At 52.7% G+C, this 19737-nt stretch overlaps 1 protein-coding gene across 2 annotated transcripts in view; it reads left to right on the top strand.

Annotated features, from left to right (window-relative positions):
- Window positions 1-19737, top strand: part of TRPV3 (transient receptor potential cation channel subfamily V member 3) — a 33443-nt gene that overhangs the window by 2114 nt on the left and 11592 nt on the right. Inside the window, exons 2-12 of one of the 2 annotated variants that reach the window (XM_081579938.1) lie at window positions 1433-1553; window positions 6037-6141; window positions 6267-6353; window positions 7129-7283; window positions 8075-8251; window positions 10988-11128; window positions 13412-13692; window positions 16206-16382; window positions 17305-17463; window positions 18173-18274; window positions 19304-19377. In XM_081579938.1, coding sequence (XP_081436064.1) covers window positions 1433-1553; window positions 6037-6141; window positions 6267-6353; window positions 7129-7283; window positions 8075-8251; window positions 10988-11128; window positions 13412-13692; window positions 16206-16382; window positions 17305-17463; window positions 18173-18274; window positions 19304-19377 — 1579 coding nt within the window. Of the gene's footprint in view, window positions 1-1432; window positions 1554-6036; window positions 6142-6266; window positions 6354-6414; window positions 6492-7128; window positions 7284-8074; window positions 8252-10987; window positions 11129-13411; window positions 13693-16205; window positions 16383-17304; window positions 17464-18172; window positions 18275-19303; window positions 19378-19737 lie in introns of those variants that run through there. The other variant, XR_014079508.1, reaches the window with a different exon arrangement.

Consider the following 19737-nt stretch of genomic DNA (forward strand, 5'->3'; position numbering starts at 1 on the left):
GCAAAGAGTTGGACATGACTGAGTGACTAACACTAATACACACAGTCTGAACACAACACAATCCAGACACCTCCTCCAGAGAGCTCTCCTATGTGGGTCAGGATCACCAATGGCCCCCCTCCACCCAGCTGGGCTCTTCTTATAGAAATCACCCCGCTCTGGCCTCTTTGTGTCTCTGAGGGTGGCTCAAGCTAACTGCAGAGTCACCTCCTGTCCACACAACCCTTTCCCCTGTTCGCCTCTTCCTCTATGGCCAGCCCACCATCCCCATCCGGCTGGCCCCGGCGGCAGCTTCCCTCTGGCCTCTGGTCTCCTCTATCTCCCTGGCGCTGTCTCCTGCAGGACCCAGATCCCTCTCGTGTTCCCCCTGCCTTCAGGTTCAGCCAACTCTTGCTGCTGTTCCAGGCCCGACATGCTCTTGAGCCTCTTACTGCCCACAGGTCCAGTCACACCAGTTCCTCATCCCTTATTGAACTTTCTTGACCCCTGGTCTTTGCTCAGGTTATCCCCTCTGCCTGGACAGCCTTCCCCCATCCACAGAAACCTCTAAGTTCCTTTCAGTTTCCTTGGAAGACATATCAGTTCCTCTTTCCAATACTCCCTCCAGCCCAACATAGGGTCCAGCCCATATGAGCATCAGTAAGACAGGTCTATGCTGAGCAGGGTGAGGCTCAGCTGCTCCCTCCAATGGACAGACAGCCACGAGGCTGGTTACACTCAGCTTTGGGTAGGGGAGAAAGATGATCTGTGTGTTAGCAGAAGAGAGCACCAGGGGTGTGAGAAATTAAAAAACCAGAGAGAACTGGGCTGTGTTACTAGGAGCATAGTGTCTAGAACAAAGGAGGTGACCGTCCTGCTCTGTCAAGGAGCATTCTGAACACAGAAACTGAGACACTTAAAAAGCAGAGTTAATTCTCAGGAATCTACCTGGAGATGGGTGGGGCTGGGGCAGATGACTGGAGAGAGGTCAAGGGTATGGTGGTCTCTACCTGGAAGCTCTGATGGGCTCTCCTAGGGCCCTCAGGAGCAGGGGTGCTGAAGCAGGGAGCAAGAGAAACTGTAGGGATAGTCTATGCAGAGTTGTGTTAGTCTCTCAGTCGTGTCCGACTGTTTGTGACTCCCCCCATGGACTGTAGCCCTCCAGGCTCCTCCGTCTATGGGATTTCCCAGGCAAGAATACTGGAGAGGGTTGCCATGCCCTTCTCCAGGGCATCTTCCTGACCCAGGGATTGAACCTGGTCTCCTGCATTGCAGGCAGACTCTGCCATCTGAGTCACCAAGAAAGTCAACCCTATGCAGGGTTGGCAGCCTGGAAAGATAGAATGAGCTCCCCATCCTAGGGGGTATGAGCAGGGGCCACATGGTCTTAAAACCCCCTGAAGCTCCTCCCTGTCCCCTCAACCTGAGCATCTGCACTGCAATTGTGTTTCAGCCATGAATGCCCACCCCAAGGAGATGGTGCCCCTCACAGCCAGAAGAGCCACCATCCCCTTTGTGAACCCTGCCATCCTGCAGGAGAAGAGGCCGTCAGAGATCACCCCCACCAAGAAGAGGTAGGGCCAGTAGGTTTGGGCCTGGGTGCTGCGGTGAGAGGCACAGGAGGGGCATGGTGCCCACTTTCAGGGAGCCCTTCCTGGGAGTGCCTTCTTGGGGGTGGACCTGAGACTCCATTCTCATCTGATCTGGGGTGGCCTGGTGCCCAGCCAGGTATAACTGGGGATGTGTGTGTGTGTAGGGGGGACAGCCCTGCATACTCAGGCTGAGCTGGTGAGGTCAGTACGACCGGAGTAATCAGGGAGGCCTCCCTGGAGAAACCGGGGACGCCGAGGCAGAAACATTCAGAAAGGCTTCTGGGGAGGCAGGGTGTTGCTGGAAGTCATCTTGAGACAAGGAGCTGAAAAGTGTGTGGAAATTCCAGGTTAGCAGGGGCGCCTTCCTGAGTACATTTTCCATGTCCCCTGGGGGACTTTCATAGCCACTGGATGCCCAGCCAGTTAATTCAAGCTCTCCAACTCCACCTGTGTAAGGGGGACACCAGTCCACAGAGTGATGGTTAATTGCAATTGTACTGACAAGGTGCTTGGCACAGAACTTGTTGGTCCTGATGGTGTTTTATTGCCTTGAACTTTGTCTTCCTTGTCGTTATTGTCATCGTCACTCCTCAGGGCCCCTGGGAATGGGGCAGGGCTGGGACAGTTATGACCACTTCCCAGATGAGAACACGGAAGAGGTGGGAGCAGAGAAAGTACTTTTCTGGGGTCATAGCTGGCCCCTGAGCTGCCCTCATTGCAGTTCCCCCACCCCTTCAGCTGATTTGGTGCCCTTCAGCCTGAGTAGTGGCTCAGACAGTAAAGAATCTGCTTGCAATGCAGGAGACCAGGATTCGATCCCTGGGTCAGGAAGATCCCGTGGAGAAGGGCATGGCAACCTGCTCCAGTATTGTTGCCCGGAGAATCCCATGGGCAGAGGAGCCTGGCCGGCTACAGTCCATGAGGTTGCAGAGTCGGACACGACTGAGTGACTGACACTCTCACTTTCAACCTGAGTGCCCCACCTCGCCCCAGCTGTGCTTCCCTCGGACCCCGGTGGGCCCCGGGTCTGGCTTGGCCTGTTTGCCCCCGCTCCTTTACCCCGTCCCAGGCCCCTCTTAGGCTGAGGTGAGCTTGGTGCTTTCCTTTCTGTTGGTTCGAGTGATAATTGCTGAGGTCTTCTGAGCACCAGGCCCAGGGCTGGGCCCAGGCTGGGGAGACTGGGACACGAGAGAAAGAACACCCGCCTCGGCTCACAGTCTGGATGGTGAGGGGGGCCCCAGCGAGAATGCGGGGAGTGGCCTGGAGAGAGGGTGGGCTGGGCCTGAGGAGGGACGGGTTGTTCTGATTCTGTGGGTACTTTGTAGAGGAGCTGGTGTTACCGTGGATGATGGTGGGTGGACAGGAAGGGAAAGAGCATCCCAGGCAGGGCTTGGGGCAGGAACCTGTGAGGAGTCCCACGTGGCTAAAGTGCTGGGTAGGCGGGAGAGATGAGCCCCACCGGGGCTGGGTCTTGGCTGTCAGCTGAGATTAGACATTTTGGGGCAGTGGGGAGCTATGGAGGGCTTTTGTGTGAAAGGGATGGCATGGTGAGATTTGCGTTGTGGAAAGGATACTCTGGGTGATCTGTGTGGATGATGGATCAGAAGGGAGTCTGTTGTGATTGTTGCCCAGGTGATAGGTGGTTAGCCTGGAGGTGAGGCATGGAGAAGCAGGCAGGAATCAAAGAGGTATTATCATCATGAAGTCTGAAGTATCGACTATGGGAGGGGAGGGAGAAGGAGGACTGAGAGACATTTCCAGTCCTGATGGTGGGACCCGGATAGATGACAGGGCTGTCTCTGACATCATTACTTCAGAGGAGCAGGAACAAGGTCAGGAGGAAAGAGCTAAGTTCAGGTGTGAAATGTTGGCTGAGAGGTGCTGGAGGCACGCTCGGGTGGAAGCTCCAGTCTGGAGCATGAGAGAGAAAACTGGGTGGACATGGAGATCAGACAGATGTCAGAGGCCTGTAGGGGAAGCCTGTTTCTGGAGAGGCTTGCCTGAGTAGAAGCAGAGATATCTGGGTATTTTTTTTTCCTCATGGCAGGCGGGATTTTAGTTCCCCCCTCAGGGATCGAACACCCATCTCCTGCATTAAGCACAGTGTCTTAACCCCTGGACCGCCAGGGAAGTCCTAGAGCAGAGATATCTTTGAACTAAGCTTTCTGCCTCCCTTTCCCCTTCCCTCCCCTCTCACTTTCCCAGGGGAGGTTTGGACCTCAGAGAAGGACTGAGGACAGCGTTCTAGGAAAATCCCAGATTCTTCATGCAGTCAGGCTGCCCTTCTGGGCCCAGCCTGGTTCATGAACTTAGTTCCAGGGTCAGCTCTGCCCATGACCCCTGCCCAGCCAAGGGCCTGGTGCGAGGTGTGACCTTAGTCTTCCGAATAGGTGATCCCTTCTCCTTCCCAAGGCTTTTTGAGGGCCCTCACGTGCCTACTTCTCTCCAGATCCCAAAGATTTAGGCATCTCCCTCAGAACTGAGCATAGGACTCAGGTTTACAAAGAAAAAGAAAATTAAATATTATATATAAATAAAGATGGCAGCTCTGACTGCTAAGGAAATATGTAATGACGGTGAAATTGGAGGCACCAAAAACTCCAGATTTGAGAGAAATTTTTGGACCTGGAGCTTTTCCTGAAGCATCACGCCCCTCTCTGTGAGAGGCTGCTGGGGTTCCTGGCCCCTGGGCCTCACCTTGCCCAGGAACACAGGCACAGGCCAAAGGCTATTGAGGCGCTGGCTCTGAAGCTCAGAGCCCTTGTGCTCTCCATGGGACAAAGTAAGAGAGATAAGTTCCTTCCCAGCCCAGGGGTTGCCTAGGGATCATTCTCTGCCTTCAAAGAAATAGAAATGCAGGAGAAAGGATGCAGGGCTGTCTGCCTACCTGAGTTAACAACACATGGGTGGTGGTTCCTTTTGTGCTGGGTCAAAGGTAGGAGTAAACAAAGAGTACCTGCTGCAGGTCAGGAGCCAGGATGTCACCTGGCCAAGACCTTGACATCTGCTTATGCTGGTGGATGAGATACGGCACGTGCAGTGGCAGGCAGGGCAGATGTGGGACAGGCCGTCCCAGGAGTTAGCTCCTGACCCACAACTGGGTCCTTTCCAGCTCAACTCTCATCATCCTCCTTCCCAGACACTGAAGACCTCCTTCCTCAGTCACAGCCTTCATCTTCCTGTTGAGGGAAGCAACCTCCCACAGTTTACAGTTTAAGGCTGTGTTGGTCTGTTTCCTTATTGGTCTCTCCATCTGTCCACCTGTTTATCCAGCCAAGTATTCATTCCTCACCCATCCATCCATCCATTCATCCTTTCCACTATCCATCATCTACCTACCTATTCAACCATCCATTCATTGTCCAACCAGTCATTCTGTTTTCTACGCATTTATCTTTCACCTATCCATCCTTACACTCATCCATTGTTAGGTCTTCTGAGTGTCACCATCAGGGTTGGGTTCTAGAGAATTAGGATGCTGCAACTGTAGTTTCCGTCACTGAAGAACTTACGGCCGAAAAGACAGTGTGTTGTTGTCTAGAGCAAGGAAAGCAATGGCTTCACTGTGCTATAACCTGGTCTGTTCTTACCAACCCACTGGAACAGGAGCTTTGCAAGGGAGGCATTTTTGTCTACTTGTTCACCACAGTGTTTCCCAGCTCCTAAAATAGTGCTTGGCACATTGTACATGTAAATGTTTGTTAGTAAATGAACTACTGAGCCCAGAGAGGTAGGGTGGGATGGAGGACAGGGCAGGGGCTGGACCAATTGGGAAAAGAGCTGCCAGTGTGAGAGTCATCGGGCTCTGCCTGGAGACAGTCAGCACATCTCGGCCAGGATGTTTTGGGGCTGAGCTGCTAGCGGATGTGTCTGTAGTTTCTGGGTCAGAGCTGCTGTAGTGGTGTGGGGATAACTTGGGGTGACAGTTCTGGGGGACTGTAGGGGTGCAGAGAAAGGTGATTGATTGCATACGGTGGTCTCTGATGCCCATTTCAACTGGGATTGTCCATAAGGAGACAGTTCTGGAGCAGCACTGCTCCTGAGTCCAGGCCTTAGGGAGCATCTAGCCCAGTCTCTCTAACTGAGGACACTTGACCCAGAGAAAGTGAGTGACTGCCTGGGGTCACACAACAGGAGAGGCACAGGCAGCCTAGAACCCTGGCCTTAGGCTCTCAACTAGGGGTTTGCTCCTCTCTTTTGGAAGAACGATTTGATTTTAGGTCAAGTCAGAAGGTTCCTTTTGATGGACAGGAGACAGGAAGGTAGGGGCCAATATATCAGTGAGCCCTGCCCTCACCTCTTTTATGCCCCATTTCTAGAATAGCTCTGAGCCTTCCAGGATTGTCTGGGCCTAACCAGGAGTGACCACTCAGAGAGGTGGGCACCCTTGGCAGCGGGGCTGCAGGACACACAGGTGAACAAGCCCTGCCCCAGCTCTAATGGGTTTGTTTGGGTGTCCCCCCAGTTCACACTTCTTCCTGGAGATAGAAGGTTTTGAGCCCAACCCCACGGTTGCCAAGACCTCTCCTCCAATCTTCTCCAAGCCCATGGACTCCAACATCCGGCAATGGTGAGTACTCCAGCCCTTGACTTCAGCGGGCAGGCAGGGACTCGCCCTGGGCCACACAGCCAGGCCTAGCTGTGGCATGCTACTACTGCCCATTTAAAAACTTGTCCCTCCCCACTCCCCTCCAGTGTCTCCGGCAACTGTGATGACATGGATTCCCCACAATCTCCTCAGGATGACGTGACAGAGACCCCGTCCAATCCCAACAGTCCCAGGTGAGCCAGGCCCTCCCCCTCCTCCCACTGTGCCCCCAGACAGCGCTAAAGGGGCAGGCACCAGGACTCTGCAGAAGAGAGAAAGAGGCTTCCATTGCTGGGTGCTGGGACAAATGTCTGGGCCCGTGGCAGTGGCATGTAGGTAATTTTTGGGGGAAGAGAGGGAGTATTACATTTTATAAAAGTAATATCCATTCATCATAAAACTCTGGGATAACAGCATGCAACAGAATGAGAACTTAATGCAATGCCATATACTTAAACTAAAAATACATGCATGCAACCATCAAACATAAATGTGCATTTTGCAAGAACACACACACAAGGAAGGATTACGCAGCAATGCGTTACTATGGCTGTCTCTTTCGAGTGTAGGGGTGGGGAGAGAAATATTTGAATATATTAAAAATATTCAAACAACACAGAATATGGAAGTGCAACTTCTCTTTCTGTGATCTCATGCTTTCGAGGTAATCACAATGAATGGTCAGGTACGTATCTTTCCTGATCATTACAATGTGGAACCAGAGATACAGTTTGCTAAAACGTTATTGCCTTTGGATTAGAAGGGGAGCAGCACACTAATCCCCCCCATTCCTCCCCCCAGCACTAAGGGAGGGGATGTCAGGCATTGTGATGGCCACGTGCAGATGTAAATGCTGGTGCAGCGCCCTGTGGGCACAGCCTGTGGGCACAGTGGCTCTGTCGGAGGAAGGTGAGTCCCTGGGGAGGGGCGGTGTATGCGTGGTGAACTGGAAACATTTTCTGGCCTCAGTGCAAACCTGGCCAAGGAAGAGCAAAGACGCAAAAAGAAGCGGCTAAAGAAACGCATCTTCACGGCGGTGTCGGAGGGCTGCGTGGAGGAGCTGCTAGAGCTGCTGGGGGAGCTGCAGGAGCTTTGCAAGCGGCGCCGCAGCCTGGATGTGCCCGGTCAGTGCCCGCCCCTGGCCCAGGGCTCAGGACTGGGGGTCCTGCTCGGCCCCTGCAGTCCATCTCCCTCCTTTCCTCCTACCCCTTGCCCTGCCCTACAGCCTTAAATGCTGGGCTGGTGACTTTGATCCTGATTCTGAGGGCAATGGGGAGCCATGGAAGGGCTTAGACAGGTGTGGTCATGGTCTGGCTACTTGGCAGAGGATGGGGGTAAATCCGGAGAAGGCCGCTGTTCAGGCAGAGCTGGGACCCCAGCAGCAGGCCTAGGAGATGGAGGGCAGCTCTTTGTGGACTCAAAGATGTGAGGAGTGAATCCAGGGTGGTGCCACTTGGACTTGAGAGACTTGGTGGCTGGAGGGGCCTGAGCCATCTTGGGGACCAGGGAAGTAGCGAGTTAAAGGGAGGTGGATAGCTCTATGTGTAAGCAGCCAGGGTGAGGGATGGTGGGCTTGAGATTTCTGAGGTGGACAATGGGAAGTCAGGCAGTGGATGGGACTTCCCCCTAACAGGGAGATGGTGCAGAAGGCCAAGAGCAAAAGGTCTCTGATAAGACTTTGGGTAATTCACCCAGGAGAAGGAGGGGCCAGCCAGGGGGCTGGAGGAGGAAGAACTGGACAGGAAAGAGGGAGGGGAGGAGCTTGGGGCAGGGAGCCCGGCGGAGGGCCTGGGCAGGGTCTTGCGGTCTGGGGTTGCAGCCCCCACAATCCAGTCTCCCCTCCTCCAGGCTAGGAGGGCCAAGGGCAGCTGGGGTCTGACTGTACTGTGGCTGCATCCTGCTCTTCTGTTTGCAGACTTCCTCATGCACAAGCTGACGGCCTTGGACACGGGGAAGACCTGCCTGATGAAGGCCTTGTTAAACATCAACCCCAACACCAAGGAGATCGTGCGGATCCTTCTTGCCTTTGCTGAGGAAAATGACATCCTAGACAGGTTCATCAACGCTGAGTACACGGAGGAGGCCTACGAAGGTACTTGCCTGTGTGGGCGGGGATCATGCCACACACAAGCACCGCTGTCTCTGAAGCCCAAAGCACTTAACATGGTGCCCAGCACCTTCCTTCATTCTACAAACAATCATGTGCCAGGCAGTGCTTTTGGCCCCAGAGCACAGGATTGAACAAGGCCAGATGAAGCTTCTTGGCTCTAAATAAGGTAATTTCAAAACTGATGGAAAATGCTATGAAAAGGAAAGTTAAAAAAAAAAAAGAAAAGATAATGTTATCAAAAGTGATTGGACATGGGCAACTTTAGTGTGGGTGGTCAGAGAAGTGACCTTTGACTTGAAGCCAGCATAAGGATCCAGGACAAAACAAGGGCGAAACCCAGAGACAGGACTGAACTTGACACAGCTGAGTGATGGCAAGAAGGCCGGAGATGAGGCTAGAGAGCTGGGCAGGGCTAACACATGGCAACTAGTAGTATTGTCATTATCATCAACATTTTTTTCAAAAAAATATATCATAGGCACCATGTCTAAAATATAAGACACTCCATTTAAAAAAATATTTTTTATTGTTCCTGGTTTTAGTTGCAGCACATGGGAAATTTAGTTGTGGCATGTGAGATCTTTAGTTGTGGTCTGTGTGGGATCTAGTTCCCCCACCAAGGACTGAACCCAGGCCCCCTGTACTGGGAGCATAAAGCCTTAGCCACTGGACTACTAGGGAAGTCAAATCATTGTTATCATTATTACAGCCCCATGTGGGTCTCGGTTTTACGGCTTCTCTCTGAGGTGGGCTGGAGTTGGGGCAGTGAGACCAAAATTGGGATGTTTCCTACTCAGGAAATCTATTGTGAATTATCAATAAAAGGTGTGTCTTTGATTTTTTGGAGTCAATAAACATCCTGTTAGGATCTTATGATAAGCTTGTGACAAAAATGACTGGCCCAAGAATAACTGGATGTCATTTTGCTGATATGTCATGGGTGCTAAACATGTCAGCTTTTTGCAGGTGGGAATCTGGTTTGGGAACTTAACTTTTCTCATGGGAGAGAGTAATTTTATTTATATTTATCTATTTATGTATATATATATATATATATATATATATATATATATATACATATATTTTATTACTATTATTGGTTTTTGCCAGTCTGGTGAGTGAAAAGTGTTAAATCATTAGGTTGAAAATTTCCTCCTCCTGATTACCACTGATTCCAAATATCTTTCATTTTCTGTATTGGCTGTGTGTGTTTTATTCTCTGGGAGGTACTTGTTAATAACATTTTCTCAGTTTTCTTTTAGGCTGCTTGTCTTTTTATTGATTTGTAGCAGCTCTTAATCCATTATGGACTCTTAAAAACACATGGCCTCTTTCATGCTTCTCAAATATTTCCCCCAGCCTATCACTTGTTTAATTTTCTTTAAGATGTCTTTTGAAACACAGAAATGTGTTTAATTTTTATGTAAGCAAATATGTCAGTTTTTTTATTTATGGTTTCTACATTTTGGATTTTGCTTAAGAAGGTTTTCCCTGCAAAAAGTCACAATATTGTAAAGTAATTATCCTCCAATTAAAATAAACAAGTTAAAAAAAGTTTAGTTTACAAACAATTTACCAGTTTTTAAAAACACTTAGTTTTTTAATCCACCAGGCTTTATTTTTATGTATGGCATGATGGGAGCTCTTTGGAAAATGCTATTTCTGGTAGAAAGTTCTGAGGCCTCCCCACCCTCCAGGCTTCTGGTTCCCTCTGTCTGGAGGTTCTCTAGGCTCCACAAACAGGGTCAATGTCCCCCTGCCCCCTCCCTGCTTCTTCTCCCCTTTTCTCTTTCTTAGTCATCAGGGCACTGTGCACCCAGTACCCAGGCTAGATGCCTGGTTCTTACCTGAGGCACGCCTCCTCCAAACCCCACAGACCATCCTGAGGACTCTTCCTCCTAAGGATCTTTGGGTGCACTGGATGGACAGCTCTTCACATGTCTGGGCTCCTTTTAACACATCTTCCAATTTCGCAGCCAGAGTGATCTGAACCACATATGTAGAAAACCCCAAACTTCAGTCATGTCACTTTCCTGCTTCAGTGCCTTCTATGCCTTCCTGTAGCCTTTAAGATAAAGTTCTAACCTCTTTTTTTTTTTTTTAATGTAATATTTATTTATTTGACTGCCCCAGGTCTTACTTGCAGCATTTGTGATCTAGTCCCCTGACCAGGGATTCAACCAGGCCACTAGCACTGGTAGCATGAAGTCAGCCACCGGACCACTGGTGAAGTCCCTGAAGTTCTAACCTCTTATCCTGAGTTAGGAGGCTTTGAGTCGGCCCCATCCAGCCTGGCTACACTTTTATGATCCCAGCTGAGAGGCCACTTCTGGGAAGCACCCAGGTCCTCCAGGTTGTGTTAAGAGCACCTCTGGGTAACACAGCCCCTGTACGTCCCCCATCATAGCACTTAATTCTCAGGGAGACTGTGAGCTTCCAGAGGACGAGAATTAAAACTCTAGCCCTGTCCCATTGTGTCCCCAGTGGAGCACAGAACAGATGGTCCAAGGACAATCCTTGCTTCCAGGCAAGAGTGAATGAAGCAAAGAATGAAGCTGGGACTCTTGGTAGCTGGGCGACGCCAACCAGACAGGCAGCTAGTATTTCTCCATGGTTCCATGGAGGGCACAGAGGCTAGAGAGGGGAACGGCCAGAGAGGGTGTGGTACCCCGGCTCCCAGCCGCTGAGCGCCCCTCACCCACCCCGTCCGGTCCACAGGGCAGACGGCGCTGAACATCGCCATCGAGCGGCGGCAGGGAGATATCACCGCGGTGCTCATCGCGGCTGGGGCGGATGTCAACGCCCCCGCCAAGGGGGTCTTCTTCAACCCCAAGTACCAGCACGAAGGCTTCTACTTCGGTGGGTGCGCCCCCGTCCGGCTTGGGGTTCAGGGTCTGGGGTCCGGAGTTCAGGAGGGGCGGGGGTCCTTCCCTGAGAAGCACGCTAGCAGACTGAGGGCTGGAGACCCCTCTGCCAGCCCCTGCCTGCTGGGTTGTGTGGGAGGACCCTGGAGGACAGAGCTGTAACCAGGGAGGCGGCAGGGGCTGATGTATCCGAATGGGACCACCAGGCTGGACCAGAGAGGAAACGGCGTAGTCATGGGAAAGATGGGAAGCCTGCATTCCAGAAGTGTCCCATGGGGGTCTTAGAAGGGATATAGGTATTCACCTGAGCAGCCCTCTGCAGGGAACCAGGACCGGGAGGGAGGGCAAGGAGAGAACCCCAGGTTAAACCCTAGTTGATGGGAGAGGAGACAGGTTCTGAGAAGGGAACTGACTTGTCCCAGTGTAGCAAGGAGCTGATGTAGGCATTCAGGCTACCAGCTCTGGCCTCTGTTCCCTGTGTCTAGTGCCTCTCAGGACTGCAAAAGGGAGTAACAAGTGACAAGATGAAAATTCCCCGGCTAACACTCTAGGGAGTCCAAAAACAATTGAGGTCAGGCTGTGTTGTGTTAAGTCGTTCAGTCGTGTCCAACCCTCTGCTACCCATGGACTGTAGCCCACCATAGAATTCCCTAGGCAAAAATACTGGACTGGATAGCCATTCCTTTCTCCAAGGGATCTTCCCAATCCAGGGATGGAACCTGGGTCTCCGGCATTGCAGGCAGATTCTCTACCATCTGAGCCACCAGGGAAGCCTTATCCCAGATGAAAAATTAAAATTTTTAAATATGTAATTTAGATACAATGAAGTTACTCATTTTAATGTAGAGTTCTGTTCATTTCCACAAATGCATACAGTTGTGTAACCACCACTGTGATCAGGACAGGGAGCAAAGAGCTTCATCCCACCAAAAAATTTCCAAGTACAACTTTGTAGTTAACTCCTCTTTCTAAAAGGCCCTGACTGATGGCCATGGATCTGTTTTCTCTTCTGGGTGTTTTTTTGTTATTATTACTGTTTTTAACCTGTAGGACTAGTTAGCTTACAGGACTAGATGGGTCTTGGCAGCCTCTGGTCAGACCTGGCTGGGAAACCTTCGTCAGGTGGGATGAGAAGAGGGGACGGGATGGGGACTGGCAGGGAAACAGCATGAGACCCGATGTCCAGCCCTGATTCTGTCCCCTGCTTTGCTGCGTGACCATCTGTGAGTCACTTGCCCTCTCTTTTCTCAATAAACATTTGTCATTTACTACATACACCAGGCATTGTTCTAGGTATTTGAAATATATCTGTGAACAGAACCAAGATTTCTACCCTCATGGAACTTCCATTCTAGATGGGAGAGAGACCATCAATAATAAACATGATAACTAAGAATGGTATGTAGTAGGTTAGAAAATAATAAGTGCTGTTGAAAAAAAAAAAAAGTAAAGCAAGGGGAGGGCTTCCCAGGTGGCTCAGTGGTAAAGAATCCACCTGCCAATGCAGGAGATGCAGGTTCAATCCCTGGAGAAGATCTCCTGGAGGAGGACATGGCAACCGACTCCAGCATTCTTGCCTGGAGAATCCCATGGACAGAGAAGCCTAGTGGGCTACAGTCCATGCAGTCTAGAAGAGTTGGACATGACTGAGCACAGCATAGCAAAGCAAAGCAAGGGAAGGTGATCAGGATTTCCGGGGCAGGAAGGCAGGTTTCAGTTTTAAACAGGGAAGTTCGGGTGATTCGTTGAACAGGTGATGTTTGCGCAAAGACTCAGAGGTAGTGAGGGAGGAAGTGATGCAGCAGAAGGAACAGCACACCTGGTAGAGGGAACAGAATGTGCAAAGGCCCTGAAGTAGAAAAACACCCATGTGTGCTGGGGAGGGGGGCGGGGAAAGGAAGAGGCCTTTGTGGCTGGAGGGGAGTGAGTAGGGAGGGAGAGGAGGAGATGATGTCAGAAGGTGTAGAGCCTTGTAAGCTGTTGTTGGAACCTGAGCTTTTGTTCTGGGTGAGGCGAGCCTTTTGTGTTAACAGGATCAGTCTGGCTGCTGTGCTGAGGATAAGGTTGGAGGGCCAGGGTGGTAGCAGGGAGAACCATTAGGAAGTTGAAGCAATGATTCAACTTCAGTCTCCCACTCTCACTGAGATGGTCAGGAGAAGCCCCAGTCCTAGACCTTGGCGATCACCACAATCTAAGGTCTGGATCTTAGATCTTGACTAAGATCTAAGTCAAGATCTGGCCCAGGAGAGAACTGAGCCCCTGTGCCCTCCTCCCCCAGGCGAGACACCCCTGGCCCTGGCAGCCTGTACCAACCAGCCAGAGATTGTGCAGATGCTGATGGAGAACGAGCAGACGGACATCACCTCGCAGGACTCGCGGGGAAACAACATCCTCCACGCCCTGGTGACCGTGGCTGAGGACTTCAAGACACAGAATGACTTCGTCAAGCGCATGTACGACATGATCCTGCTGAGGAGTGGCACCTGGGAGCTGGAGACCACGCGCAACAACGACGGCCTCACGCCCCTGCAGCTGGCTGCCAAGATGGGCAAGGCCGAGGTGGGCGAGGCTGGGGGCAGGGCAGGAGGGAGGGCACTAGGCACGCTCCCCCCGGGGGCCCTTCTGAGTGGTCAAGCACACAGATCCTTGGCCAGGCAGCTCGTGGGCCCACCCTCAGGACTTCAGGCCCTGACACTCTAGGTTTCTGTCTCCTGTCCTGGGACCCCCGTCGCCTGGGCCAGGGTGGAGGAGCCTTAGGGCTACGGTGATGCAAGCTCTGTGGCCGAGGATTCCTATGTGGCGAGGCATCACGCGGAGGCTGAGTGTCTGACCCTCAGGGCCTTCAGCCTCTTGTGAGGACAGGAGGCCCAGAATGTCTGCTCTGGATATAGAGCTAATGTGCTACTGCTCCCCGACTCTGGGGAGACCCCAGCCTGTCTGTCAGATTGAAACGTGGGTCCAAGTACCCAGTGGAGGACACGGTGGCTGGTGACCCGTTGTGCCCTTGTGATGTGGGACAAGGAACTCAGGTTAACTGGGAGCCCTGGTGAAGACTCAGCTGGAGAGGGTTCTCATCTCTCCAAGTGGCTGGAGCCGTGGCTTGGTCCGATTTCAAGGGCAGGGCTCAGGTTGGGGCTGGGGTCATAGCAGAGCCTCTTTCGCCTTCGTATCTTGAGCCCTGGGAGGGGGCCAAGGCTCTGGGGAGGCTGCAAGGGGGTGCTGCATGGGGGTGGGGGTGGGGTGAGGGAGGGTTGTTGAGCAGCCCTAGTGGCACAGCTGTGCCAGCCTCAGGGTGGCTGCTGAGGGAGGCGGTGCCCCGAGGGCCTTGGGTCCCATCCCAGTGCTTAGGGCTGGTGCCCACAAGGGACCTTTTCATTCTCTGCGGGAGGAGGAGGGAGACAGAACAGCTTGGATAAAGGAGCAATTGTGTGTATGCCTGCCTACCCGGTCTCCTGCCTACTGGAAGGACACAGCTTCCTGGGGGCTTTGAGGAGGGTCAGATTGTGGTTGCCAAGTTGGAACCTTCTCATAGGACTGCTGTGGCATGTGAGGTCCCTGGGGAGAGCCCAAGATGAAGCTTCCTGCATGCAGCCTGGCCCCATGACCCGCTGGTTCCCTGAAGGATAATATGCCCTCCCCGTACCCCAACCATTCCTTGTCAGTCTTGGGGAGTCCCCCGCACCCTTCCTGCTCCCCTTCTCTCCTTCACTCACTGTTCTTTGGACATCTTTATGGATGCTGCTCAAGTTGGTCACTGTGCTGGGCATAGAGATGCTTAGGACATGCTTAGGACACAGTCCCTGTCCTTGGATTCTTCTAGGCTGGGGTGCAGGAAGGGGAGATGGCCCTGTCCCCAGAAGCTCCCTGCCTGGTCTGTAGAGACTAGGCTCTCGTGTGAAATGACGTGGGAATCCTACTGGTCACGTGAGATCAGGGCCCTGACATTGTCTTCCCCATCAAGACCCCCTTCCTGGGCCTTGGGTTGGTGCCCCAGGACGTCCTGCCACATCTTGTGGCCCCCGGGCTCGCTTTGGGGAACTAGTAAGCTCTCCATCTCGCCTGTACTTTGGGACCACCCAGGAAGCTCTACAACATGCAGATGACTGGGTGGACACCACCCTCAGAGATCTGGATTGAATTAGTTGGTGGTGTGGGAATTTTAAATGCAACCCAGTTACTCTAACAGTCAGCAGAGAGCGAGGCTAGCTGACCTAGGTTTCACGAGTCTCTCTGAAAAACCCTGGTGGCTTCGTGTGTGTTAGTTGCTCAGTCATATCTGACTCTGCGACTCTGTGGACTGTAGCCCACCAGGCTCTCTGTCTGTGGAATTCTCCAGGCAAGAATACTGGAGTGGGTAGACATACCCTTCTTTGGGGGATCTTCCCAACTCAGGGATTGAACCTCCTGGATTTCAGGCAGATTCTTTTACTGTCTGAGCTGCCAGGGAAGCCCTGGTGCTTCTTAATTTTTCAAAAAATTTAATTTTTTAATCTTCTTTTGACTGTGCCATGTGGCATGTGGGATCTTAGTTCCCTGACCAGGGATCAAACCCATGCCTCTTTGTAGGAAGCTCAGAGTCTTAAACACGAGAATGCCAGGGAATTCCCAAGGCTGGTGTCTTGTATCACTCCCTGACTGTCCAGAGCAGTGAGCCTCAACTGGCAGGGTCTTGACTGAGAGTGGGATGTAAAAGCTGGAGAAACTGATAACTCAAGCTCAGGTCAAACAGAAATTACTTCTCAAAATGGTCAGTTCCTAGATTCTTCCCTGAACAGACTTCCCAGCCAGTGGAAGGATCTGTGAGCTGACTGTGCAACTCTCTGAAGTCTGCAAAGGGCCGTCACCCCTTTGTCTCTGGTACTCACAATCTCTGGTGCAATGCACAGGTCAGCAAGCTTTGTGCTCATTCCTCAGATAAAGCGGGGCGCGGGGGTCACAGCAACAGGAGCTTGGCCAAGCTCTGGCGGGAGACTCTTCCCAGGCCCTGTCTGTTGTGGGGGTGGGGGGGTCCAAGTTGTGCTGGTCCCGGGCCCTGTCCACTGGCTGACAGTCGTTCCTCTTCCTGTCCCCAGATCCTGAAGTACATTCTCAGCCGAGAGATCAAGGACAAGCGGCTCCGGAGCCTGTCCAGGAAGTTCACCGACTGGGCGTATGGGCCTGTGTCGTCCTCGCTCTACGACCTCACCAATGTGGACACCACGACCGACAACTCGGTGCTGGAGATCATCGTCTACAACACGAACATCGACGTGGGTTTCCCAGCTGGGCTGGGGGAGGGGAGGGGGCGGCAGGCTGGGCCTCAGGCCAGGGGCCCTGGGAGACCCCATGCTACTCACTGGCCGTGTCTGCCGCTCCCGTTCCTTAGCCTCAGTGGGTGGAGCAGGTGCTGGGGACACCTGTTCCCAGCTGACCCTGTGGAGGGGTCTCCTGGCCGTGTAAACCTGGGCAGGGTGGGAGTGGGGGTGTAGATCTTCTCCATCTTGTTTTCCCCCAACTCCTCTTATTGGTTCCTTATGGCTGAACTTAGAATCCCCTCTTCCCTAAACCTGGCCTCAAATGGGGGTCAGGGAGTGTACAATTGGAGCAATCAGGGAGGTCTTTCTGGAGGAGGCAAGGTGGGGTGGTCAGTGAAGCTGAAGGAGAAAAGAAAGGATCAGCAGTGGGAAGTTTTTGGCTCTTGGGGGAACAGAGGCAACACATCTTTTATGTTTTACCAAGACTCATGCCTCCCAGCACCTGTCTTTCCGGGGTCTCCCTGGCCTCTCACAGCAGCCTGACTGGTAGGGCAGGGATTGAAATCAGTTTTATGGAAGAGGACACCAAGGCCCAGAAAGGGTCAAGGGTTTTCCTAGGGTCACACAGTGAAGGGGGGCCCAGAAGGGGCCAGAACCCCAGTCGTGGCCCTGGCCCCGCTTCTAGCCCTCACTCCCCACCGTTGCATCAGATCCTCTTGCCAAAAGCACCAGGCTCCTGTGGCGTTTGGCTAGCCCGGTTGCACTGGGGTCTCAGGAGCTGGAAATTACCCTCTCAACATTTCCAGCCAAACCAGTTCTTTGGCCCCTCCTGCCGGGGGCACTGCTGACTCAGAGTTCCCTTTGAAATGAGGGCCCTTTGAAAATGGTCCCTCTCGCCCTCTCATCTCCATGGTGACCGGTGCTGTTCTATCCCCAGAACCGGCATGAGATGCTGACCCTGGAGCCCCTGCACACGCTGCTGCATATGAAGTGGAAGAAGTTCGCCAAGTACATGTTCTTCCTGTCCTTCTGCTTCTATTTCTTCTACAACATCACCCTGACCCTCGTTTCTTACTACCGCCCGCGGGAGGAAGAGGTATGTTGGGCCCCTTGAAGTAGGGGATGAGGTGATTAGAGCTGCAGGAGATGGGATCCACCCCATGTGCATATGGGGAAACTGAGGCCCCAAGAAGCCAAGAGATTTGCATGGGGTCCCTCGATTGTCACGCTTTACAGTGTCTTGGACATGGAATGCGTCTCCAATGCTGAGTGGAGCTCAACCCTAGGTGCTTAGCTCGGGGCGGACCCCTGCTGAGGGAGGTTCAGGGAATTAGGAGCCCCAGCCCCTGCCCAGGCTCCAGGTGTCAATCTGGAGCTGATCTGCTGTGGGAGGAAAGGCAAGGAGGTGGAGGTCACTTGGAGAAGCTTTCCTACCAATCTGGGACTCAGTTTCCTGTCCGGTCACGTGAGGCACAGAGTCTTGGCTTTGACTGTGTAGTGGGGCCCTGTGAGTGTCTGGATACAGATCGGACAGACAGATGCCAAGAGGTATGAGGAAGTTGTTAGCATGGATTGAATCATGCTTCTCGCCATAGAATTCTGGGTTTCCACTGTGGGTGGGGTAGACAGGGGCTGGGGGCTGCCCTTCCTGCGCTGGCCCTTACAGAGAATGGGCTTCATGCTGGCCTCTGGTCCAGCTCGAGGGCCCGGCATGTGTATAAGCATGGTCGCCCCAGAGGGGGCACTACCCCTGCCTTCCTCACTCTGCACCCTGCACCCATCCATTCCTCTCCCTTCCTCCGTAGGCCCTGCCGCACCCCTTGGCCCTCACGCACAAGATGGGGTGGCTGCAGCTCTTAGGAAGGATGTTTGTGCTCATCTGGGCCATGTTCATTTCTGTGAAAGAGGTGAGTGGGTCACTGAGTCCTCCTGGTCTGGCCTGCGAGGCAGGCAGGGGGCAGCAAGCTCTGTCTGCTACTACTGCTGGGGGACTTTGGGGACTCATTTCCTCTTTAATTTTAGATTTACATAAATAAGCAGGCTTATCCTACCTACTTCATGTATCCATCCCTCCATCCATCTGTCCATCTCTCTGCCATTTGTCTACACTCCCAGTCACTCAGTGTCCCTCCCATCTTCCCCTCCCCTCCATCCAGCCATCCAATCACCTGCCATCTCTCATCCACCCAACTGCTCATTCCTCCATTCAGACACCCACCTATTGTCCTTCCATCCTTCATCCAACTGTCTTTACATCTGTTTGTCAGTTGATCCATTCATCCATCCAGCTGATGAATCAGCAGGTATATTCTGAACACCTTCAACGTGTGGGGCCCTGGGGGAGATGATAGGAATGGAGGGAGTCTGCCGTTTTTGAGGTTATTGCCTGGTAGGGATTTCAGATGGACACAAATATTCAAGACTGTAAGATAGACTGTGAAAAGGGCCTGATGTTGGGGTCAGACCCATGTTCAGAAGAGAGATGACTTTTATTTGGGGATGGGGGGAGGTTAGGAAGGCTAGAAGGTAGAGATGTCACTTACTGTGGTAGGGTGGGGTTGGCTGGAGGACACTGTGGGGAAGGTATTACAGGGCAGGTGTGGGGAGCAGCGTACAAAGGCTCAGAGGTTGCAAAGCTAGGTCATATTTGGGGAATGACAGGTAACTGTGTGGTCCTGCTGCTTTGTGGTTTCTGGAGTGATGATGGGGATGAAAGTAAGAGATGTAAGAAGATTGGGGGGAGCATCCACTCTTACCCTGGGGTTGTCTCTGTCCCCCAGGCACCAGTCCCTTTCCATATCCTTCATTTGGGCTCTGGTTGGGCCTTCACACATCCCCTGGTCCCTGAGTCTCAGTCCTGGGGAAACGCCCCCTTCCCAGGTCCTCCAGAGAGGGGCACGAAGAGGGGGCAGCTTTTCTTTCCTTTCTGGCCACAGGGCATCGCAATCTTCCTGCTGAGACCGTCAGATCTGCAGTCCATTCTCTCGGATGCTTGGTTTCACTTTGTTTTGTAAGTAGGTCTGTCCCCTTGGTCACCACCTCACAGACAGGGCCAAAGTCCTGTATGAGGACTGCTATGTCCCTCTGCAATGGCCACCCTACTGTGTCACCCTGTCCCAGTCCTTATGCCAAGGCATGTGGCCAGGGACCTCCTCTCTCCCTTCTGGTGAGAGAGGCACAGAGGGGAGGACCAGAAAACACTGGGACAGTGCCCACCGTCTGGTCACAGGGAGAGCTGACTATACCCTGCCCCAGAGCCCCGGGGGGCAGGCAGCATAGAGAAAGTGTGTTTACGTTTTAACGAGGAGACATTCCAGGCCAGTTCCTCCCAGCTGCCGTCTTGGACCCTGGCAGATCAGGGCTGGAAGGG

Source organism: Giraffa tippelskirchi, chromosome 3, assembly GCF_054371585.1.
Source record: "Giraffa tippelskirchi isolate mGirTip1 chromosome 3, T2T-mGirTip1v1.2.pri, whole genome shotgun sequence".
Lineage (NCBI taxonomy): Eukaryota > Metazoa > Chordata > Mammalia > Artiodactyla > Giraffidae > Giraffa > Giraffa tippelskirchi.